The sequence below is a fragment of the Lampetra fluviatilis genome, chromosome 75 (genome assembly GCF_964198595.1).
Source record: "Lampetra fluviatilis chromosome 75, kcLamFluv1.1, whole genome shotgun sequence".
In the NCBI taxonomy this organism is placed as follows: Eukaryota; Metazoa; Chordata; class Hyperoartia; order Petromyzontiformes; family Petromyzontidae; genus Lampetra; species Lampetra fluviatilis.
The window spans coordinates 118,126-145,000 of record NC_136349.1 but is presented as its reverse complement, the minus strand read 5'-3'; the positions used below and the strand labels follow the sequence as shown (position 1 = coordinate 145,000).

At 54.1% G+C, this 26,875-nt stretch overlaps 1 protein-coding gene across 2 annotated transcripts in view; it reads right to left on the bottom strand.

Moving 5' to 3' along the window:
* The window catches only part of LOC144953381 (RING finger protein 44-like), a 44,715-nt gene extending 20,628 nt beyond the window's left edge, over window positions 1-24,087 (bottom strand). The window contains exons 1-4 of one of the 2 annotated variants that reach the window (XM_078883941.1): window positions 23,861-24,087; window positions 18,292-18,658; window positions 15,959-16,406; window positions 10,651-10,806 (exon numbers count right to left, since the gene is read on the bottom strand). In XM_078883941.1, coding sequence (XP_078740067.1) covers window positions 10,651-10,806; window positions 15,959-16,406; window positions 18,292-18,509 — 822 coding nt within the window. In that variant the 5' untranslated portion in view covers window positions 18,510-18,658; window positions 23,861-24,087. The remainder of the gene's footprint in view (window positions 1-10,650; window positions 10,807-15,958; window positions 16,407-18,291; window positions 18,659-23,860) is intronic. The other variant, XM_078883942.1, reaches the window with a different exon arrangement.
* Between the last annotated feature and the right edge of the window lie 2,788 nt (window positions 24,088-26,875).

Genomic DNA, 26,875 nt, shown 5'->3' with positions numbered 1-26,875 from the left:
ACATACACACACAGTGAGAGACACACACAGTGAGACACACACAGTGAGACACACACAGTGAGACACACACAGTGAGACACACACAGACACACGCAGTGAGACACACACAGACACAGTGACACACACAGACACACACAGACACACACACACAGACACACACACACAGTGAGACACACAGGGAGACACACACACACACAGAGACACACACAGTGAGACACACACACAGTGAGACACACACACAGTGAGACACACACAGTGAGACACACACACAGACACACACACAGTGAGACACACACAGTGAGACACACACACAGTGAGACACACACAGTGAGACACACGCACACACAGTGAGACACAGACACACACAGTGAGACACACAGTGAGACACACGCACACACAGTGAGACACACAGATACACAGAGTGAGACACACAGACACAGTGAGACACATACACACACAGTGAGAGACACACACAGTGAGACACACACAGTGAGACACACACAGTGAGACACACACAGTGAGACACACACAGACACACGCAGTGAGACACACACAGACACAGTGACACACACAGACACACACAGACACACACACACAGACACACACACACAGTGAGACACACAGGGAGACACACACACACACAGAGACACACACAGTGAGACACACACACAGTGAGACACACACACAGTGAGACACACACAGTGACACACACAGTGACACACAGTGACACACAGTGACACACACACACAGAGACACACGCAGTGAGACACAGTGAGACACACAGACACACACACAGTGAGACGCACACAGTGAGACACACACACAGTGAGACACACACAGTGAGACACACGCACACACAGTGAGACACAGACACACACAGTGAGACACACAGTGAGACACACGCACACACAGTGAGACACACAGATACACAGAGTGAGACACACAGACACAGTGAGACACATACACACACAGTGAGAGACACACACAGTAAGACACACACAGTGAGACACACACAGACACACGCAGTGAGACACACACAGACACAGTGACACACACAGACACACACAGACACACACACACAGACACACACACAGTGAGACACACAGGGAGACACACACACACACAGAGACACACACAGTGAGACACACACACAGTGAGACACACACACACAGTGAGACACACACACACAGTGAGACACACACACACAGTGAGACACACACACACAGTGAGACACACACAGTGAGACACACACAGACAGTGACACACACAGAGACACACACAGTAAGACACACAGTGAGACACACACACACAGTGAGACACACACAGTGACACACACACAGACACAGTGACACACACAGAGACACACACAGTGAGACACACACAGTGAAACACTCACACACACAGACACAGAGACACACGCAGTGAGACACACACAGTGAGACACACACAGTGAGACACACAGACACACAGAGACACACGCAGTGAGACACACGCAGTGAGACACACACAGTGAGACACACACAGTGACACACACAGTGACACACACACACAGAGACACACGCAGTGAGACACAGTGAGACACACACACACACACAGACACACACGCAGTGAGACACACACACAGAGACACACGCAGTGAGACACACACACAGAGACACACGCAGTGAGACACACAGACACAGTGAGACACACACAGTGAGACACACACAGTGACACACACAGTGACACACACACACAAAGACACACGCAGTGAGACACAGTGAGACACACACACACACAGACACACACGCAGTGAGACACACACACAGAGACACACGCAGTGAGACACACAGACACAGTGAGACACTCACACACACAGACACACACACAGTGAGACACACACAGTGAGACACACACAGTGAGACACACACAGTGAGACACACACAGTGAGACACACACAGTGAGATACACACAGACACAGTGAGACACACACACAGTGACACACACAGTGAGACACACAGAGACACACGCAGTGAGACACAGTGAGACACACACAGAGACTGTGAGACACACACAGTGAGACACACACACACAGACACACACACAGAGACACACGCAGTGAGACACACAGACACACACAGTGAGACACACACAGTGAGACACACAGACACAGACACGCAGTGAGACACACAGAGACACACACACAGACACACACGCAGTGAGACACACACAGACACACACACACAATGAGACACAACAACAACAACCGCATATTCGCCACTAAGTGGCGGTGATGTCACCACGACGCTTGTGCCAGGCCATGTGCACCTTGAGGCTACCACGTGAAGTGTCGAACGCCCGCTGGCAGGAGGTCACGGGGCAGACCCAGCAGGTGCCACGGGTCGACTGACTGACATGACCAAGATGACTGGCTGATGCACCATCTGTGCCCCCTACTGTGCCAACTTGCTGTGCTTTAGCCACCCAGCGCTCCGCTCGTTGTTGTGAGCGACTGCTTCCAACTACCCAGTAGCGTCCTTCACGAGCCTCCTCCACTGAGGCCGATCTTGACACCGCTGGTACCAGTCATCGGCAAGTCCACTCAGCTCCACGTCCTCCTGTACCACATGACTCCATCTCTTCTCTAGCCCGTACCGTGCCCGTTTAGCCCCCTCGATCCGGCCGAACAAAAGCTGTTTAGGCATGCGGTGGCTGGGCATGCGGGCTACATGACCCAGCCAACGCAGCCTTGCCTGCCGGAGGAGCTCACCGATGGGACTTTGACCAGATCTTTCAAGGATTTGTGAGCTCCTCACACAATCCAGCCTGCAGGTTAAACCCAGGATGGATCGTAGGCAGGCCAGCCTAAATGTTTCCAACCGGAAACACACTCACCACTCACTCACCACACTCATTCACCACACACACACAACACTCACCACACACACACACCACACTCACTCACCACTCACTCACCACACTCACCACACTCACCACTCTCATTCACCACTCACTCACCACTCACTCACCACACTCACCACTCACTCACCACACACATTCACCACACACACACCACACTCACCACTCACTCACCACACTCACCACTCACTCACCACACTCACACTCACTCACCACACTCACCACTCACTCACCACACTCACCGAGGGAGCCACGCTGCACAGCGGGTAGTGAGGGGAGCTGAACACCACTCACTCACCACACTCACCACACTCACCACTCACTCACCACTCACTCACCACTCACTCACCACTCACTCACCACTCACTCACCACTCACTCACCACACTCACCACACTCACCACTCACTCACCACTCACTCACCACACACTCACCACTCACTCACCACAGTCACTCACCACACTCACTCACCACTCACTCACCACACTCACCACTCACTCACCACACTCACCACACACTCACCACACACCACACTCACCACTCACTCACCACTCACTCACCACTCACTCACCACACTCACCACACTCACCACACACACACCACACACCACACTCACCACTCACTCACCACTCACTCACCACTCACTCACCACTCACTCACACCACACTCACCACACACTCCTCACCACACTCACCACTCACTCACCACACTCATCACACACTCACCACACTCACCACACACTCACCACACTCACCACACACTCACCACTCACTCACCACACTCACCACACTCACCACACTCACTCACCACACTCACTCACCACACTCACCACTCACTCACCACACTCACCACACTCACCACACTCACCGAGGGAGCCACGCTGCACAGCGGGTAGTGAGGGGAGCTGAACACCACTCACTCACCACACTCACTCACCACACTCACTCACCACACTCACCACTAACTCACCACACTCCCACACCACTCACTCACCACACTCACCACACTCACTCACCACTCACTCACCACACTCACCACTCACTCACCACACTCACTCACCACACACTCACCACTCACTCACCACTCACTCACCACTCACTCACCACACACATTCACCACACACACACCACACTCACCACTCACTCACCACACTCACCACTCACTCACCACACTCACACTCACTCACCACACTCACACTCACTCACCACTCACTCACCACACTTACCACTCACTCACCACACTCACCGAGGGAGCCACGCTGCACAGCGGGTAGTGAGGGGAGCTGAACACCACTCACTCACCACACTCACCACTCACTCACCACTCACTCACCACACTCACCACACTCACCACTCACTCACCACACTCACCACTCACTCACCACACTCACCACACTCACCACTCACTCACCACTCACTCACCACACTCACTCACCACTCACTCACCACTCACTCACCACACTCACCACTCACTCACTCACCACACTCACCACTCACTCACCACACTCACCACTCACTCACCACTCACTCACCACACTCACACCACACACTCACCACTCACTCACCACTCACTCACCACTCACTCACCACACACTCACCACACACTCACCACACACTCACCACACACTCACCACACTCACTCACCACACTCACCACACACTCACCACACACTCACCACACACTCACCACTCACTCACCACACTCACTCACCACACTCACTCACCACACTCACCACACTCACTCACTACACTCACCACACTCACTCACCACACTCACTCACCACACTCACTCACCACACTCACCACTCACTCACCACACTCACTCACCACACTCACTCACCACACTCACCACTCACTCACCACACTCACCCCACACTCACCACACTCACTCACTACACTCACCACTCACTCACCACACACTCACCACTCACTCACCACACTCACTCACCACACTCACTCACCACACTCACCACACTCACTCACCACACTCACCACACACTCACCACTCACTCACCACACTCACTCACCACACTCACCACACTCACCGAGGGAGCCACGCTGCACAGCGGGTAGTGAGGGGAGCTGAATACCACTCACTCACCACTCACTCACCACACTCACCACACTCACTCACCACACTCACTCACCACACTCACTCACCACACTCACCACACTTACTCACCACACTCCCACACCACTTACTCACCACACTCCCACACCACTCACTCACCACACTCACCACTTACTCACCACACTCACTCACCACTCACTCACCACACTCACCACTCACTCACCACACTCACTCACCACTCACTCACCACACTCACTCACCACACACTCACCACACACTCACCACACACTCACCACACTCACTCACCACTCACTCACCACTCACTCACCACACCACACTCACCACACTCACCACTCACTCACCACTCACCACACTCACCACACTCACCACTCACTCACCACACACTCACCACTCACTCACCACACTCACCACACTCACCACTCACTCACCACACACTCACCACTCACTCACCACACACTCACCACACACTCACCACTCACTCACCACACTCACCACACTCACTCACCACTCACCGCACTCACTCACCACACACACACTCACTCACCACACTCACCCCACTCACTCACCACTCACCGCACTCACTCACCACACACACACTCACTCACCACACTCACCCCACACTCACCACACACACCACACTCACCACTCACTCACCACTCACTCACCACACACTCACCACTCACTCACAACACACTCACCACACACTCACCACACACTCACCACACTCACTCACCACTCACTCACCACACACTCACCACACACTCACCACACTCACCACTCACTCACCACACTCACTCACCACACTCACTCACCACACTCACCACTCACTCACCACACTCACCCCACACTCACCACACTCACTCACTACACTCACCACTCACTCACCACACACTCACCACTCACTCACCACACTCACTCACCACACTCACCACACTCACCGAGGGAGCCACGCTGCACAGCGGGTAGTGAGGGGAGCTGAATACCACTCACTCACCACTCACTCACCACACTCACCACACTCACTCACCACACTCACCACACTCACCACAATCACTCACCACACTCACACACCACTTACTCACCACACTCCCACACCACTCACTCACCACACTCCCACACCACTCCCACACCACTCACTCACCACACTCACCACTTACTCACCACACTCACTCACCACTCACTCACCACACTCACCACTCACTCACCACACTCACTCACCACACTCACTCACCACACTCACTCACCACACTCACTCACCACTCACTCACCACACCACACTCACCACACTCACCACACTCATCACTCACTCACCACACACTCACCACTCACTCACCACTCACTCACCACTCACTCACTCACCACACTCACCACACTCACCACTCACTCACCACACTCACCAAACACTCACCACTCACTCACCACACTCACCAAACACTCACCAAACACTCACCACTCACTCACTCACCACACTCACCACTCACTCACCACTCACTCACCACTCACTCACCACTCACTCACCACTCACTCACCACACACTCACCACTCACCACACTCACTCACCACTCACTCACCACTCACTCACCACACACTCACCACACACTCACCACTCACTCACCACACTCACCACACTCACTCACCACTCACCGCACTCACTCACCACACACACACTCACTCACCACACTCACCCCACTCACTCAGCACTCACTCACCACACTCACCCCACACTCACCACACACACCACACTCACCACTCACTCACCACTCACTCACCACACACTCACCACACTCACCACTCACTCACCACACTCACCGAGGGAGCCACGCTGCACAGCGGGTAGTGAGGGGAGCTGAACACCACTCACTCACCACACTCACCACTCACTCACCACTCACTCACCACACACTCACCACACACTCACCACACTCACTCACCACTCACTCACCACACTCACTCACCACACTCACCACTCACTCACCACTCACTCACCACACTCACCACTCACTCACCACACACTCACCACTCACTCACCACTCACTCACCACACTCACCACACTCACCACTCACTCACCACACTCACTCACCACTCACTCACAACTCACTCACCACACTCACCACTCACCACTCACTCACCACACTCACTCACCACACTCACTCACCACACTCACTCACCACTCACTCACCACTCACCACTCACTCACCACACTCACCACTCACTCACCACACACTCACCACACACTCACCACTCACTCACCACTCACTCACCACACTCACCACTCACTCACCACACTCACCACTCACTCACCACACACTCACCACACACTCACCACACACTCACCACTCACTCACCACACTCACCACTCACTCACCACACTCACCACTCACTCACCACACTCACCACACACTCACCACTCACTCACCACTCACTCACCACTCACTCACCACTTACTCACCACACTCACTCACCACACACTCACCACACACTCACCACACACTCACCACACTCACTCACCACTCACTCACCACTCACTCACCACACACTCACCACACACTCACCACACACTCACCACACTCACTCACCACACTCACTCACCACACTCACTCACCACACTCACCCCACACTCACCACACTCACTCACTACACTCACCACTCACTCACCACACACTCACCACTCACTCACCACACTCACTCACCACACTCACTCACCACACTCACTCACCACACTCACTCACCACACTCACTCACCACACTCACTCACCACACTCACCACACTCACCACACACTCACCACACTCACCACTCACTCACCACTCACCACACTCACCACACTCACCGAGGGAGCCACGCTGCACAGCGGGTAGTGAGGGGAGCTGAATACCACTCACTCACCACTCACTCACCACACTCACCACACTCACTCACCACACTCACCACACTCACCACACTCACTCACCACACACTCACCACACTCACTCACCACACACTCACCACACTCCCACACCACTCACTCACCACACTCACCACTTACTCACCACACTCACTCACCACTCACTCACCACACTCACCACTCACTCACCACACTCACTCACCACTCACTCACCACACTCACTCACCACACTCACCACACACTCACCACACACACTCACCACACTCACTCACCACACTCACTCACCACTCACTCACCACACCACACTCACCACACTCACCACACTCATCACTCACTCACCACACACTCACCACACACTCACCACTCACTCACCACTCACTCACCACTCACTCACTCACCACACTCACCACACTCACCACTCACTCACCACACTCACCAAACACTCACCACTCACTCACCACACTCACCAAACACTCACCACTCACTCACCACTCACTCACCACACTCACCACACTCACCACTCACTCACCACTCACTCACCACACACTCACCACTCACTCACCACTCACTCACCACTCACTCACCACTCACCACTCACTCACCACACTCACTCACCACACTCACTCACCACTCACTCACCACACTCACTCACCACTCACTCACCACACTCACTCACCACTCACTCACCACTCACTCACCACTCACTCACCACTCACTCACCACACTCACCACACTCACTCACCACTCACCACACTCACTCACCACACACACACTCACTCACCACACTCACCCCACACTCACCACACACACCACACTCACCACTCACTCACCACTCACTCACCACACTCACCACTCACTCACCACACTCACCGAGGGAGCCACGCTGCACAGCGGGTAGTGAGGGGAGCTGAACACCACTCACTCACCACACTCACCACTCACTCACCACTCACTCACCACACTCACCACACTCATCACTCACTCACCACACACTCACCACTCACTCACCACTCACTCACTCACCACACTCACCACTCACTCACCACACTCACCAAACACTCACCACTCACTCACCACACTCACCAAACACTCACCACTCACTCACCACACTCACCAAACACTCACCACTCACTCACCACTCACTCACCACACACTCACTCACCACACTCACCACTCACTCACCACACTCACCACTCACTCACCACACACTCACCACTCACTCACCACTCACTCACCACTCACTCAACACACTCACCACTCACTCAACACACTCACCACTCACTCACCACACACTCACCACTCACTCACCACTCACTCACCACACTCATTCACCACACTCACTCACCACACACTCACCACACACTCACCACTCACTCACCACACTCACTCACCACACTCACCACTCACTCACCACTCACTCACCACACTCACCACTCACTCACCACACTCACCACACACTCACCACACACTCACCACTCACTCACCACTCACTCACCACACTCACTCACCACACTCACCACACTCACTCACCACTCACCCCACACTCACCACACACACCACACTCACCACTCACTCACCACTCACTCACCACACACTCACCACACTCACCACTCACTCACCACACTCACCGAGGGAGCCACGCTGCACAGCGGGTAGTGAGGGGAGCTGAACACCACTCACTCACCACTCACTCACCACTCACTCACCACTCACTCACCACTCACTCACCACTCACTCACCACTCACTCACCACTCACTCACCACTCACTCACCACTCACTCACCACTCACTCACCACACTCACCACACTCACCACTCACTCACCACTCACTCACCACTCACTCACCACTCACTCACCACACACTCACCACTCACTCACCACACTCACTCACCACTCACTCACCACTCACTCACCACACACTCACCACTCACTCACCACACACTCACCACTCACTCACCACACTCACCACTCACTCACCACACACTCACCACTCACTCACCACTCACTCACCACACTCACCACTCACTCACCACACTCACCACACACTCACCACTCACTCACCACACACACACCACACTCACCACACACACACCACACACACCACACTCACCACACTCACCACACTCACCACACACTCACCACACTCACCACTCACTCACCACACTCACCACACACTCACCACTCACTCACCACACTCACCACTCACTCACCACACACTCACCACTCACTCACCACACACACACCACACACACACCACACTCACCACACACACACCACACTCACCACACTCACCACACTCACCACACTCACCACACTCACCACACTCACCACTCACTCACCACTCACTCACCACGCACACACCACACTCACCACACTCACCACACTCACCACTCACTCACCACTCACTCACCACTCACTCACCACTCACTCACCACTCACTCACCACACACTCACCACTCACTCACCACTCACTCACCACTCACTCACCACACTCACTCACCACACTCACTCACCACACTCACCACTCACTCACCACACTCACCGAGGGAGCCACGCTGCACAGCGGGTAGTGAGGGGAGCTGAACACCACTCACTCACCACACTCACCACTCACTCACCACTCACTCACCACTCACTCACCACTCACTCACCACTCACTCACCACTCACTCACCACTCACTCACCACACTCACCACACACTCACCACTCACTCACCACTTACTCACCACACTCACTCACCACTCACTCACCACACTCACCACTCACTCACCACACTCACCGAGGGAGCCACGCTGCACAGCGGGTAGTGAGGGGAGCTGAACACCACGGAACAGGCCGGCAGCGTCTGGGCACCGGCACAGCCGGGGATGTGGTGGCCGGCACAAAGCTGCACCGCGTGGGGCGTCACCGTGGTGACCGGGTAGGACACGGCCACCTGCAGACAGAGACACAAAGATAGACACACACAGATACAGATAGACACACACAGATAGACACAGAGTGATAGACACACACACAGATAGACACACACACAGATAGACACACACAGATACAGAGTGATAGATAGACACACACACAGATAGACACACACACACAGATAGACACACACAGAGTGATAGACACACACACACACAGATAGACACACACAGAGTGATAGACACACACCCACACACAGATACACACACAGACACACACACACACACACACAGACACACACACACACAGATAAGACACACACACAGATAAGACACACACAGAGACACACACACAGATAGACACACACACAGAGTGATAGATAGACACACACACAGTGATAGATAGACACACACACAGAGTGACACACAGATAGACACACACACACACAGAGTGATAGACACACACAGACAGATAGACACACACACAGAGTGATACAGACACACACAGATAGACACACACACAGAGAGACACAGAGTGATAGACACACACACAGAGTGATAGATAGACACACACACAGAGTGATAGATAGACACACACACACACAGAGACACACACAGATACACACACACACACACAGACACATACACACAAAGACACACACACACAAAGACACACACACACAAAAACACACACACACAAAAACACACACACACAAAAACACACACACACAAAAACACACACACACAAAGACACACACACACAAAGACACACACACACAGATAAACACACACACAGATAAACACACAGAGTGATAGACAGACACACACACAGATACAGATAGACACAGAGTGATAGATAGACACACACACAGATAGACACACAAACAGACACACACAGATAGACACACACAGACACACACACAGACACACACACAGACACACATAGATAGAGCGATTTCCCCTCCCCCAGGACCTCACAGAAATGCTCAGCAAATCTGAAACCTGTTCCTGGGGGTCAGAGATCGCATCACTGTTCATTACGTTAAGAATAGTGATAGGTGTGGTGCTTACTTTGTGATGGAGTTCAAGAGTGATGTGTGATCGTGGGCTACTGAGGCAGACTCCATCTCCTCAGCAACCCGCGACCACCACCCATCCTTGCAGCGCCTCACGGCTCTCAGATCCTCCGAGCGAAGGCTGCGGTAAACCTCCTCATTCTCTGACGTGGGATGCTGTAGCCGATGAGAGTGGGCCTGTCGCTTTTTCTCAGCCAGCCTGAACACCTCCGTCAGCCAGGTTCTCTGGGGAGGTTTGGACCGTGTACCCAAAGCAGCCATTGCAGCCGCATGAACCACAGTCCTAAACCTCGCCCATTTACCCTCGACATCATGAGTGGGGGACGATACCAACCCCAGCCGCAAGCGATGACGGAATTCTCACTTGCAACTTTCATCAGCTAGCTGAGGCCAGGCCACCGTGGGTTTGAATGGCGTCCTGGGTGTACACTCACCACCGGAGTGGAAGAATGGCAGGCGCATCTTACAGATGACTAGTCGATGGTCAGAGGGCAGATCAGCTCCACGGTAGGTCCTGGTGTCAAGGACATGGGCTCGCATCCGCTGGTCCATCACTATACAGTCCAGCAGATGTTCTTGCTTGGACCCATGATGTTGTGTGGATGCGCCGATGCCGGTACAGCGTGTTGGAAATTACAAGCCCATGGGCTGCACAAAAGTCTAGCAGCCTCTTACCGTTTCAGATTCCAAAGAACACAGGATGAGATGTTACTATCCTTTGTGCAAGCACTTCCAAGAGTTCATGAACAGTGAGCCTGGTGAAATTTGGGGAGCGCATCGCCAGTAGTGAACCTTTGGTTCCTAGGGTGTTTCGGCCTTTCATACTATACACCCTCCCCAAAGGCGGCCAGCGACAGGGTGATCAATCCTACGCTTGCGTCCCATTCCCAATTAGTCATAGGAGTTGCCTTGTTGTTGATAGCCAACATCCCATGGGACTATGCATGGCAGGGGCGTCCTCCTCCCTGAGTCAAGCATTGTTGACTGCATACCTCCTGGCCCTCTCACTTTGGGGCCCAGCTGGGGTCTTTCCTCTTCATCCAGAGCCACTGACTGCTGCCTTCTGCCGCCTCCGATACAGCTCTGATTGCCGAACGCTGGCTCTGGCCCTTAATTCCCAGGTCTCTAAGCAGTCTGGTTGTAGATGTTGCCACAAAACCTCTGCAGCCCACCTCCACTGGTCGGACTTCTGTGTTCCAGCCATGATGCCGTGCTTCGGCAGCTAGATCGGCATAGCGCAGATGTTTTCGCTCATAAGCCTCATCTACCGAGTCCTCCCAGGGTACTGTGAGCTCAATGATGAAGACCTTCTTGAGCGAACGGGACCAGAGCACCATGTCAGGTCTTAGGGTGGTGGTTGCGATCTCCGGAGGAAACACAAGTTGCCGGCCAATGTCAGCTAGCATTTTCCAGTCGCGGGCCAAGCGCAGCTGGTCTCGCTCTATTGGTGTAGAGCCGCTCTTCGGTGGTTTAGCCCCTTCGCGGACAAAGGTCGTCCGTAAGGGGTGTGATGCTGCTGGGGGTGGTAGGGAGTTGGTGGCAGCTCGCTTGTCCTCCAGGGCGGACGCAAGGTTTTTAAGGACTTGGTTGTGACGCCAAGTGTAGCGTCCTTGGGTGAGGCTTGTTTTACACCCTGTGAGGATGTGCCTGAGGTTGGCTGGCATGGAACAGAGGGCACAGTCCGGATCTTCACCATACCATTGGTGGAGATTAACTGGTGTTGGAAGGACGTCACATGTTGCTCTGATGGAAAAGCTCAAGCGCCTCGCTTCCATGGCCCACAGATCCTTCCAGCTGATCTTCCTCTTCTCCACACTGTCCCATCGAGTCCACTGTCCTTGTTTGGCAAGAGAGACTGCCTTGGCCCACCTTGCAGCCTCCTCCTGATGGCGTACTTCCTGCACTACCATCTTCCGCCGCTCTGGTGTAGTGGCCTTACTCCAAGCAGCATGGCTAGTTAGCCCAAGGCCTCCTCTCCCTTGCTGAACATGACCCACAATGTCAGCATGTCTGAGGGCTGCTGTTGCTTCCTGGACTGCTTTTCCTGGCCTCCATTTGCGCCCAGTTGCCAAGGTCGGCGCGTTGTTGCTCACCACTGGGTCTCGAGATTCATTCAGTGTCATCTTGAGCCTGGTTTTTGCACACTTGAATTCCTCAGTTAGACTGGTGAGGGGCAGCTTGAGGACACCATCTCCATAGAGGCCTATGGTGGTAAGGCATCGTGGAACTCCGAGCCACTTCTTTAAGTAGCCTGTGACTCCTCTTTCCATCTTCTCCACTGTTGAGATTGGAACCTCATACACTGCTAGGGGCCACAACACCCGGGGTAGGAGACCAAACTGCAGACACCAGGCCTTTAACTTTCCAGGTAGCTGGGTGTTGTCGATGGACTGTAGGCTACTACTGATGTCTTTGCGCAGCTGTTGCACCTGGTCTGGCCCATGGATTCCAATCACTCCAGACCAGGTTCCAGCATCATGACCAACTCGGGAATTAAAGTCACCCAACAAGATGACTCTGTCCCGAGGGGCCACTTTAGCCAGCACCTGTGACAGGTCATAGAAGGCATCTGACTCATCGGCCTTGCCTGCATCCCTCCACGGATGTTCGTCTTCGGTGGGGGCATAAGTAACCCAGACCACCACTCCTCGCCTCCGGTTGATGGGAAGGCGAGCCCAGAGTAGCCTGGGGCTTACAGCTTCCCACACCTCACCGCCACGCTCCCACGCCCCCTTCATTCTTTTGTTCAGAAGAAGAGCCACTCCCTGTTGTTTGGCAGTCTCCTGCCCCGAGTAGAGGACTGTCCACCCCTCATGGTGGCAGGAGCCAGAGCCGATCCACCGGACCTCCTGAATGCCACAGAGATCCAGGCGGTACCGGTCCAGCTGCCGACAGAGGAGTGGCAGCCTCTCCTCCACAGTGAGCGTTCGAACATTCCACGTGGCCACCCCCAGTGGCTTTTTACCGTTTCTGGAGTGCCGAGGGTAAAGATTCAGTCTCCTGGCTCCGCCAAATGGGGTTTGATCAGGAAACGTCATAGACGCCTGTCCCCCCCGGGGCCTCCAGCACAAGCTTCGCTAGATATTTATCCCGTGTGCTTTAGCCGCCCGGCGCTCCGCTCGTTGTTGTGAGCGTCGCTCCTCCGCCCTCCGTTGTCGTCGCTGGAGGGCGACTGCCTCCAACTGCCCAGTAGCAGCATCCTTCACGAGCCTCCTCCTCCACAGAGGCCGATCTTGACACCGCTGGTACCAGTCATCGGCAAGTCCACTCAGCTCCACGTCCTCCTGTACCACATCATTCCATCTCTTCTCTAGCCCGTGCCGCGCCCGTTTAGCCCCCTCGATCCGGCCGAACAAAAGCTGTTTAGGCATGCGGTGGCTGGGCATGCGGGCTACATGACCCAGCCACACACAGACAGACAGACACACACACAGACACACACACACAGACGCACACACACACAGACACACACACAGACAGACAAACACTCACACACACAGACACACATACATACAGACACACTCACACACACAGACACACATACAGACACACTCACACACATACAGACACACTCACACACAGACACACACTCACACACATACAGACACACTCACACACAGACACACACTCACACACAGACACACACACACAGACACACACTCACAGACACACACACAGACACACTCACACACATACACACACTCACACACATTCACACACACACTCACACACAGACACACACACAGACACACACAGACACACACACAGACACACACACAGACAGACACAGACACACACTCACAGACACACACACAGACACACAGACAGACACACACACAGACACACTCACACACACAATCACACTCACACACAGACACACACACTCACAGACACACACACACACTCACACAGACACACACACAGACGCACACAGACACAGAGACACACACACACTCACACAGACACACATACTCACACAGACACAGAGACACACACAGACACACACACACACACTGACACACACACACAGACACACACACATACATACAGACACACAGACACACACACAGACACACACAGACACACACACACTCACCTGCTCATGCATGTCGATCAGAACGGGGGGCTGCTGCTGCTGCTGCCCCCCACCTCCCCCCCCTCCTCCCCCTCCTCCCCCCCCGTGGTGATGGTGGTGGTGGTGGGGGGCTCCGTGGAGCAGCCGGGCAGCCATTGGGTGATGGAAGCTGTGGGGGTGGGGGGGGTGGTGGTGGTGGTGGTGGGGGTGGTGGTGGGGCGGGTGGTGGGGGGGGTGGTGGGGTGGGTGGTGGGGGTGGGGATGGTGGTGGGGGTCCTCACCCCCGGAGCCCCCCCCCACTCCTCCTCCGCCCCCCCCCACCGGCCCCCCCTCGTCTGAGAGCCCCCCCCCACCGCCGACCAGGGGAGAGAAGCGGGGTGGGGGTGGGAGGGGTGGAGGGGGGGGAGGGGGTGGGGGTGGAGGGGGGGGTAGGCGGTCCCTGCGACCTCGCTGCCTACGCACGGGGGGGCTGGTGGTGGCGGTGGTGGTGGTGGTGGCACAACAACCGCAACAACAAACACAACGTTAACCACAATGACGTTAATCACCATCACGTAACCGCAGCGTTAACCACAACATTAACTACAATCACGTAACCACAACAACAACCACAACGTTCACAACAACAACCATGTTAACCACCATCACATCACCAACATCAAATAGCCACAATCTCCACAACGTTGACCACCATCATGTAACCCCAACATTAACCACCATTACGGTGGAGGTGGCATTAGTGGTGGTTGTGGTGAATGTGGTGGTGGTGGTGATAGTTGTGGTGGTGAAAGTGGTGGTGGTGAAAGTGGTGGCGGCGGTGGTGGTGGCGGTGGTGGTGGTGGTGGCGGTGGTGGTGGGGATAGTGGTGGAGGTGGTGGGGGGTGGTGGTGGGGGCGGTGGTGGTGGTGGTGGGGGTGGTGGTGGTGATGGTGGTGGTGATGGTGGTGGTGGGGGTGGTGGTGGGGGTGGTGGTGGTGGTGGTGGCGGTGGTGATGGTGGGGGTGGCGGTGGTGGTGGTGGTGGTGGTGGGGGTGGTGGTGGTGATGGTGGTGGTGATGGTGGTGGTGGCGGTGGTGGGTGATAATGTATGTAGCATCGTCCTTGAAGTTGATTGGTCCACACCCGAGACAGCTTTCCTTAGAGCCTAGTCTCACATGGGTTGGACCAGATGACGCCAAAAGGCGCACAACTCAAAGACAATGCACCATCAGAGTATGAGAGCTCGGGGTGAAGCATTTACACCATTGGAACCTCATTTGCCAGAAGAAAAACATGACTCCTTGTAAAAAAATGTGTCAGTTGTGTTGCCAGATAAAATGGTAAAAAAAAATTATCATATTTTTTCTTCTGGCAAATGAGGTTCCAATGGTGTAAATAAACACAACGATAACCACAACCAGGTTAACCACCATCACATCACCACAACAACAACAACAACCACGTCACCCAGCATCACGTAATTACAACAACAACCACAACAACAACAAGGTTAACCACCATCACATCACCACCACAACGTAAACAAAAACAACCACAACAACAACATCGAGGTTAACCACCATCACGTCACCACAACAACGTAAACAACAACAACAACAACCACAACAACGAGGTTAACCACCATCACATCACCACAACAACATAAACAACAACCACAACAACAACAAGGTTAACCACCATCACATCACCAACATCAAATAGCCACAATCGCAACAACGTTGACCACCATCATGTAACCCCAACATTAACCACCATTACGGTGGAGGTGGCGGTAGTGGTGGTTGTGGTGGTGGTGAATGTGGTGGCGGCGGCGGTTATGGTGGAGGTCGTGGTGGCGGTGATAGTGGTGGTGGCTGTGGTGGTGGCTGTGGTGGTGACGGTTGTTTTGGTGGTGGCTTTGGTGGTGGTTGTGGTGGTGGTGGATGCTGTGGTGGTGGTTGTGGTGGTGGATGCTGTGGTGGTGGTTGTGGTGGTGGATGCTGTGGTGGTGGTTGTGGTGGCGGATGCTGTGGTGGTGGTTGTGGTGGCGGTTGCGGTGGTGGTGGATGCTGTGGTGGTTGTGGTGGTGGATGCTGTGGTGGTGGTTGTGGTGGTGGCGGTTGCGGTGGTGGTGGATGCTGTGGTGGTGGAGGTGGTGGCAGTAGTGACGGTGGTGGTTGTGGAAAAATGCTGGCGTTGTTGCCATTGTGGTGTCGCTGTTGTTGTTGCTGTGGTTGTTGTTGTGGTTGTTGTGGTTGTTGCTGTTGCTGTGGTTGTTGCTGTGATTGTTGTGGTAGTGGTTGTGGTTGCTGCTGTAATTGTTGTGGTAGTGTTTGCTGTGGTTGTTGTGGTTGTGTTGTTGTTGTTGCTGCTACCTGCGACGGTTGCGTGTGGGTGGACTGCACCTGGCACCGCCCCCACCAGCCCCCAACGCAGCAACCCCCCCACTGAAGTGGCGGGCCGGGTGCCCGTTGTGGTTGTGGGGGTTGTGGTGGTGGTTGTTGTTGTTGTGGTTGTTGTTGTTGCTGTTGTTGTTGTTGGGATTGCGCAGAGTCGGCCCCCGCCGGTTGCTTGGGCCGTCCCAGGGCTGCATCGGGGCCTCCTCCTCTTCCTCACCACCTCCTCACCACCACCACCTCACCACCACCACCACCTCACCACCACCACACCTCCTCACCACACCCCCACGCGGCTCGCCCAGTGGTACAGTCCGGCAGCCCCCACCACCCCACCCTGCTGCTGCTGGGGAGAGGCACGAGGGGGGGGGTTAGTCCACTCGGGGTGGGGGGGGAGGGGTGTCTGGGCGAGTCCATGTGGGGAGGGGGCGGGGGTTTGGGGGGGTGGGGCGGGGGGTGGGGGGGGTCACCTGGGCGAGTCCACTTGGAGTGGGGGGGTGGGGGGGTGGGGGGGGTGAGGTGGGGGGAGACCACCTGGGTTAGTCCACTCGGGGTGGGGGGCGGGGGGATTTGGGGGGGGTGGGGGGGGGGTCACCTGGGCGAGTCCACTTGGAGTGGGGGGGTGGGGGGGGTGGAGAGCGGGGGGGGGTGGGGGGGGTGGGGGGGTGGGGGGGGGTCACCTGGGCGAGTCCATGTGGGGAGGGGGCGGGGGGTGGGTGAGGGTGGGTGAGGGGGGGTGGGGGGGGCAGGAGGGAGGGGTCACCTGGGCGAGTCCACTTGGAGTGGGGGGGTGAGGGGGGGTGGGTGGGGGTGATCACCTGGGCAAGTCCATGTGGGGGGGGGTGGGGGGGTTAGTTCAGAGACACAGACAAATGTACCCCGTGTAGAACATGCAGTGGTGGTGCTCTAGACTGGGTCTAAGTGGTGGTGGTCTAAGTGGTGGTGCTCTAGACTGGGTCTGGGTTGTGGTGGTCTAAGTGGTGGTGGTATAGGCTGAGTCTAAGTGGTGGTGGTCTAAGTGGTGGTGGTCTAAGTGGTGGTGGTCTAAGTGGTGGTGGTCTGAGTGGTGGTGGTCTGAGTGGTGGTGGTCTGAGTGGTGGTGGTCTGAGTGGTGGTGGTCTAAGTGGTGGTGGTCTAAGTGGTGGTGGTCTAAGTGGTGGTGGTCTAAGTGGTGGTGGTCTGAGTGGTGGTGGTCTAAGTGGTGGTGGTCTGAGTGGTGGTGGTCTGAGTGGTGGTGGTCTAAGTGGTGGTGGTCTAAGTGGTGGTGGTCTGAGTGGTGGTGGTCTAAGTGGTGGTGGTCTGAGTGGTGGTGGTCTAGACTGAGTCTAAGTGGTGGTGGTCTAAGTGGTGGTGGTCTAAGTGGTGGTGGTCTAAGTGGTGGTGGTCTAGGCTGAGTCTGGGTTGTGGTGGTCTAAGTGGTGGTGGTCTGAGTGGTGGTGGTCTGAGTGGTGGTGGTCTAAGTGGTGGTGGTCTAAGTGGTGGTGGTCTAAGTGGTGGTGGTCTAAGTGGTGGTGGTCTAGGCTGAGTCTAAGTGGTGGTGGTCTAAGTGGTAGTGGTCTAAGTGGTGGTGGTCTAAGTGGTGGTGGTCTAGGCTGGGTCTAAGTGGTGACTCTAGACCCACAACCACGACAACCACAACAACCACAACAACCATCACAATAGCCACTACTACTACAGTCACCACAACCACCACTACCACCACCAAAAGAACACTGACCACCACTACAATCACAAGAGCCCTAGCCACCACTACTCCCACCATAACAACCACCACTAGAACAATAACAACCATCACCACCATCACCACCATCACCACCAGAACAATAACCACCACCATCACCACCACCATCACCACCAGAACAATAACCACCACCACCATCACCACCACCACCATCACCACCAGAACAATAACCACCACCACCATCACCACCACCATCACCACCATCATCACCACCACCACCATCACCACCATCACCACCAGAACAATAACAACAACCATCACCACCATCACCACCGTCACCATCACCACCATCACCACCACCAGAACAATAACAACCACCACCACCATCACCACCAGAACAATAACAACCACCATCACCACCATCACCACCATCACCACCACCAGAACAATAACAACCACCACCACCATCACCACCAGAACAATAACAACCACCATCACCACCATCACCACCATCCATCACCACCAGAACAATAACAACCACCATCACCACAACAACCACCACCATCACCACCACAACAACCACAACTATAATCACTACCACCATAACCACCACAATAACCACCACTACAGCCACCACTACCACCATAACCACCACAACAACCACCACCATAACCATAACAACCACCACAACAACTACCACCATAACCACCACAACAACCACCACCACAACCACCACTACCGCCACCACCGCCACTACCACCACCACCACAGCCTCATCAACAACACAACAGTGGCAGCAGTATCGATGAGTTGTAGTAGCCATTATCGATGGTGATTACAGTAATAGTAGTGATGTCATCGATGAGTAGTGGTGGTGATCGATAGCAGTCGTGGAATCGATGATGAGTAGTAGTGATGATGATGATGAGTAATATCGATCATGAGTAGTAGTCGTATAGATGACCGGTAGTATTGATGAGTAGTAGCAGCATCGATGAGTAGTAGTAGTGATGGTGGAATCGATGAGTGGTAGTGGTGGTGGTGTTGGTGGTAATGTTGTTGGTTAGTGGTGATAGTGGTGGGTAGTGGTGGTGGTAGTGGTGGTGGTTGTTGGTGGTGGTAGTGGTGGTGTTATTGTTGTTAGTGGTAGTGGTGGTGGTTGGTGGTGGTAGTGGTGGTGGTGTTGGTAGTGTTGGTGGTGGTTGTTAGTGGTGGTAGTGGTGGTGGTAGTGTTGTTGGTTAGTGGTGGTAGTGGTGGTGGTTGTTGGTGGTGGTTGTTGTTGGTAGAATAGGTAGTGGTGGTAGTGGTGGTTGTTGGTGGTTGTTGGTGGTGGTAGTGTTGTTAGTGGTGGTGGTTGTTGTGGTTAGTAGTGGTGGAAGTGGTGGTGGTAGTGGTTGTTGTTGTTGGTGGTTGTTGTTAGTGGTGGTGGTTGTTGTTAGTGGTGGTGTTGTTGTTGATAGTAGTGGTTAGTGGTAGTGGTGGTTGTTGTTAGTGGTGGTGGTTGTTGTTAGTGGTGGTGTTGTTGTTGATAGTAGTGGTTAGTGGTAGTGGTGGTTGTTGTTGGTGGTGGTGGTTGTCGTTGTTGGTGGTGGTGGTAGTGGTGGTGGTTGTCGTTGTTGGTGGTGGTAGTGGTGGTGGTAGTGGTACTGGTTGTTAGTGGTGGTACTGGTTGTTGTTAGTGGTTGTTAGTGGTGGTAGTAGTGGTACTGGTGGTTGTTGTTGTTGTTGGTGGTTGTTGTTGGTGGTGATGTTAGTGGTAGTACTGGTACTGATTGTTGTTGTTGGTGGTGCTGGTAGTGGTGGCTGGTGGTGGTGGTTGTTAGTGGTAGTGTTAGTGGTGGTGGTTGTTAGTAGTGGTAGTACTGGTACTGATTGTTGTTGTTGGTGGTGCTGGTTGTTGTTAGTGGTAGTAGTAGTAGTGGTACTGGTTGTTGTTGGTGGTTGTTGTTGTTAGTAGTGCTACTGGTGGAACTGATTGTTGTTGGTGGTGGTGGTGGTGGTGGTACTGGTAGTGGTTGTTGTTGGGGGTGGTAGTAGTGGTAGTGGTAGTTGGTAGTACTGATTGTTGTTGGTGGTGCTAGTGGTGGTGGTGGTGGTGGTTGTTGTTAGTGGTAGTAGTGGTAGTGGTGTTAGTGGTACTGGTTGTTGTTGGTGGTGGTGCTGGTTGTTGTTAGTAGTGGTACTGATTGTTGTTGGTGGTGATAGTAGTGGTAGTACTGGTAGTGGTTGTTGTTGGTGGTTGTGGTGGTACTGATTGTTGTTAGTAGTGGTGATTGTTGTTGGTGGTGCTAGCGGTGGTGGTTGTTGTTGTTAGTAGCGGTACTGATTGTTGTTGGTGGTGCTAGTGGTGGTGGTTGTTGTTGTTAGTGGTACTGATTGTTGTTGGTGGTGCTAGTGGTGGTGGTTGTTGTTGTTAGTGGTACTGATTGTTGTTGGTGGTGCTAGTGGTGGTGGTTGTTGTTGTTAGTAGTGCTGATTGTTGTTGGTGGTGGTGGTAGTAGTAGTGGTACTGATTGTTGTTGGTGGTGGTGGTAGTAGTAGTGGTACTGATTGTTGTTGGTGGTGGTGGTAGTAGTAGTGGTACTGATTGTTGTTGGTGGTGGTGGTAGTAGTAGTGGTACTGATTGTTGTTGGTGGTGCTAGTGGTGGTGGTTGTTGTTGTTAGTAGTGCTGATTGTTGTTGGTGGTGGTGGTAGTAGTAGTGGTACTGATTGTTGTTGGTGGTGGTGGTAGTAGTAGTGGTACTGATTGTTGGTGGTGGTGGTGGTAGTAGTAGTGGTACTGATTGTTGTTGGTGGTGCTAGTGGTGGTGGTTGTTGTTGTTAGTAGTGCTGATTGTTGTTGGTGGTGGTGGTAGTAGTAGTGGTACTGATTGTTGGTGGTGGTGGTGGTAGTAGTAGTGGTACTGATTGTTGGTGGTGGTGGTAGTAGTAGTAGTGGTACTGATTGTTGTTAGTGGTGGTGGTGGTAGTAGTAGTGGTACTGATTGTTGTTGGTGGTGGTGGTAGTAGTAGTGGTACTGATTGTTGTTGGTGGTGGTGGTAGTAGTAGTGGTACTGATTGTTGTTGGTGGTGGTGGTAGTAGTAGTGGTACTGATTGTTGTTGGTGGTGGTGGTAGTAGTAGTGGTACTGATTGTTGTTGGTGGTGCTAGTGGTGGTGGTTGTTGTTGTTAGTAGTGCTGATTGTTGTTGGTGGTGGTGGTAGTAGTAGTGGTACTGATTGTTGTTGGTGGTGGTGGTAGTAGTAGTGGTACTGATTGTTGTTGGTGGTGGTGGTAGTAGTAGTGGTACTGATTGTTGGTGGTGGTGGTGGTAGTAGTAGTGGTACTGATTGTTGGTGGTGGTGGTAGTAGTAGTAGTGGTACTGATTGTTGTTGGTGGTGGTGGTAGTAGTAGTGGTACTGATTGTTGTTGGTGGTGCTAGTGGTGGTGGTTGTTGTTGTTAGTAGTGCTGATTGTTGTTGGTGGTGGTGGTAGTAGTAGTGGTACTGATTGTTGTTGGTGGTGGTGGTAGTAGTAGTGGTACTGATTGTTGTTGGTGGTGGTGGTAGTAGTAGTGGTACTGATTGTTGGTGGTGGTGGTGGTAGTAGTAGTGGTACTGATTGTTGGTGGTGGTGGTAGTAGTAGTAGTGGTACTGATTGTTGTTGGTGGTGGTGGTAGTAGTAGTGGTACTGATTGTTGTTGGTGGTGGTGGTAGTAGTAGTGGTACTGATTGTTGTTGGTGGTGGTGGTGGTAGTAGTAGTGGTACTGATTGTTGTTGGTGGTGGTGGTGGTAGTAGTAGTGGTACTGATTGTTGTTGGTGGTGGTGGTGGTGGTGGTTGTACTGGTACTGATTGTTGTTGCTGCTGCTGGTCTCCTCACACAAAGGCCGCTCCTCCGCCCGTCTCCCCCTCTCCTCCTCCCAGTCGCCGCTCAGTCGCCCGCAGCAGCAGCGGCAGCAGCAACAACCCGCGTCCGCCCTCGTCTCTCCCTCCTCCTCCTCACCGCCGCCGCTCACCGCTCCAACCTTGGCCTACTACTCCACTCGCCTCACGATTCGCGGTTCCGCTCCCACAGATCTCACCGCTCGACGTCGTCGGGAGGCGGGGGGCGGGAAGGAGGCAACGGACGATAAAGGCGACGCCCCTAATGCGCGGTGACGTCATCACGCACGCTGAGGGTGCGTGGTGACGTCATCACGCACGCTGAGGGAGCGTGCGTGGTGACGTCACCGCGCGCGCTGGGGATGTGCGCGGTGACGTCACCGCGCAATCACCCTCCCTCCCCCACCCTCTCACATCACCCGAGGACGTCAACACGCACCCAGCGCCCCGCGTGCGTGGTGACGTCACCGCGCACGCTGAGGGAGCGTGGTGACGTCATCACGCACGCTGAGGGAGCGTGCGTGGTGACGTCACCGCGCACGCTGGGGATGTGCGCGGTGACGTCACCGCGCAATCACCCTCCCTCCCCCACCCTCTCACATCACCCGAGGACGTCAACACGCACCCAGCGCCCCGCGTGCGTGGTGACGTCACCGCGCACGCGGAGTGCGTGAGGGGAGCGTGCGTGTGCGTGGTGACGTCACCACACGCGAAGGGTACGGGAGGCGGGGTGTGTGTACGAGTGGTGGTGACGTCACCGCGCACGCGGGGGGTGCGTGCGTGGTGACGTCACCGCGCACGCTGGGGGGGCGTGCGTGGTGACGTCACCACCACTAGTACACACACCCCGCCTCCCGTACCCTTCTCGCGTGGTGACGTCACCACGCACACACGCACGCCCCCTTCCGCACGCCGCGTGCGCGGTGACGTCACCACGCACGCGGGGGTGGCGCGCGCGTGTGCGTGATGACGTCACCGCGCGCGCTGGCATGGCGTTGCGGCCGCCATCTTGGGTAGGGGTTGTGGGATGGTGTGTACAGTGCGTGTGTGTGTGGTACAGGGTGTGTGTGTGTGTGTGGTACAGGCTGTGTGTGTGTGTGGTGCAGGCTGTGTGTGTGTGTACAGGCTGTGTGTGTGTGTGTTACATGCTGTGTGTGTGTTTGGTACATGCTGTGTGTGTGTGTGGTACATGCTGTGTGTGTGTGGTACAGGCTGTGTGTGTGTGGTACATGCTGTGTGTGTGTGTGTGGTACAGGCTGTGTGTGTGTGGTACAGGCTGTGTGTGTGTGTGGTACAGGCTGTGTGTGTGTGTGGTACAGGCTATGTGTGTGTGTGTACAGGCTGTGTGTGTGTGGTACAGGCTGTGTGTGTGTGGTACAGGCTATGTGTGTGTGTGTACAGGCTGTGTGTGTGTGGTACAGGCTGTGTGTGTGTGTACAGGCTGTGTGTGTGGTACAGGCTGTGTGTGTGTGTGGTACAGGCTGTGTGTGTGTGGTGTAGGCTGTGTGTGTGTGTGGTACAAGCTGTGTGTGTGGTGTAGGCTGTGTGTGTGTGGCACTCAAAAATCTGTCAAAACTTGACCCCCCCCCCTTCCCTGTACGCACGTTTGACCCCCCCACCCCACCCCCTACGAATCCTATAGAACGGACGCCATTTAATCCACGCAGACACGATCAAGGATTAATCATATTCGATTGTTTCAGCAGACAGAGAGTCCACTGCCGAACGATCTAACTCATTCTTGATTAGAATCTTTCGTGACTGCATGGATCCATCCTCTTTGGTTCTTTCGGTAAAGTCACGTGAGGTAGACAAAATAACATTTATCTTATTTAATTTTTCTACCTCCGTGACTTTAGAAAAATAAAATAAATTTTGGAAGTTGGGAAAAATAAAATACTCTTTAGTTTTTTCGGTAAAGTCACGTAGGTAAAACAATAAAATAAATTAAAACAACAATTTCATTTTATTAATTGTTTCACGTACGTGACTTTACCGAAAAAACGATGAATCCTTGCAGTCACGAAAACTTCAAATCTAGATAATAAACAAATTTTCAATACATTTAATTTTTCTACCTACGATTCATTGCTAAAGGTTGCTGTTTGGTGTTTTCACATGTTGACACTCAATCTACTTGGTTAGAAAAATAATATATCACGACGTTTCGATCGCAACGCAAGCGTCCGTCATCATTTTAAGGCCAATGTCGACAAATTATTATCGAGGCTTCAACACCCCCCCCCCCCCCGTACATTGTCAGTAGACCCCCCCATCTCAGAGGTCGCAACCGGGTACCCGATACCCGTACCCTACCCGATACCCGGTTACCCGTACCCGACCGGGTACGGGTAGGCCGTGAGTCACTGGTGAGTCACCGTTTGTCACTCATTTCCCAACGTCTTGTCTCTTCTCACAATTCAAGTTCCTAGAATCAACCCACCCTCGCCTGCAACATGGCTTCATCCCAGAGGTTCGCAATCAGGTACCCGTACCCGTACCCGGCCGGGTACGGGTAGGGTACGGGTACGGGTAAGGGTACCCGTTTGCGACCCTGGTGCGACCAGGTATGGGTACGGGTGAGGAATCAAAACCCGTTTGCGACCTCTGCCCCATCTGCAAGCGTACGCAATTGGGTTACCCCCCCCCCTCCTTCTCAAACAACAGGGAGTGGCTCTTCTTCTGAACAAAATGAAGGGGGCGTGGGAGCATGGCGGTGAGGTGTGGGAAGCTGTAAGCCCCAGGATACTTTGGGCTCGCCTTCCCATCAACCGGAGGCGAGGAGTGGTGGTCGTGGTTACTTATGCCCCCACCGAAGATGAACATCCGTGGAGGGATGCAGGCAAGGCCGATGAGTCAGACGCCTGCTATGACCTCCTGTCACAGGTGCTGGCTAAAGTGGCCCCTAGGGATAGAGTCATCTTGTTGGGTGACTTCAATGCCCAAGTTGGTCATGATGCTGGCACCTGGGTTGGAGTGATTGGAAGGCATGGGCCAGATCAGCTCAATAACA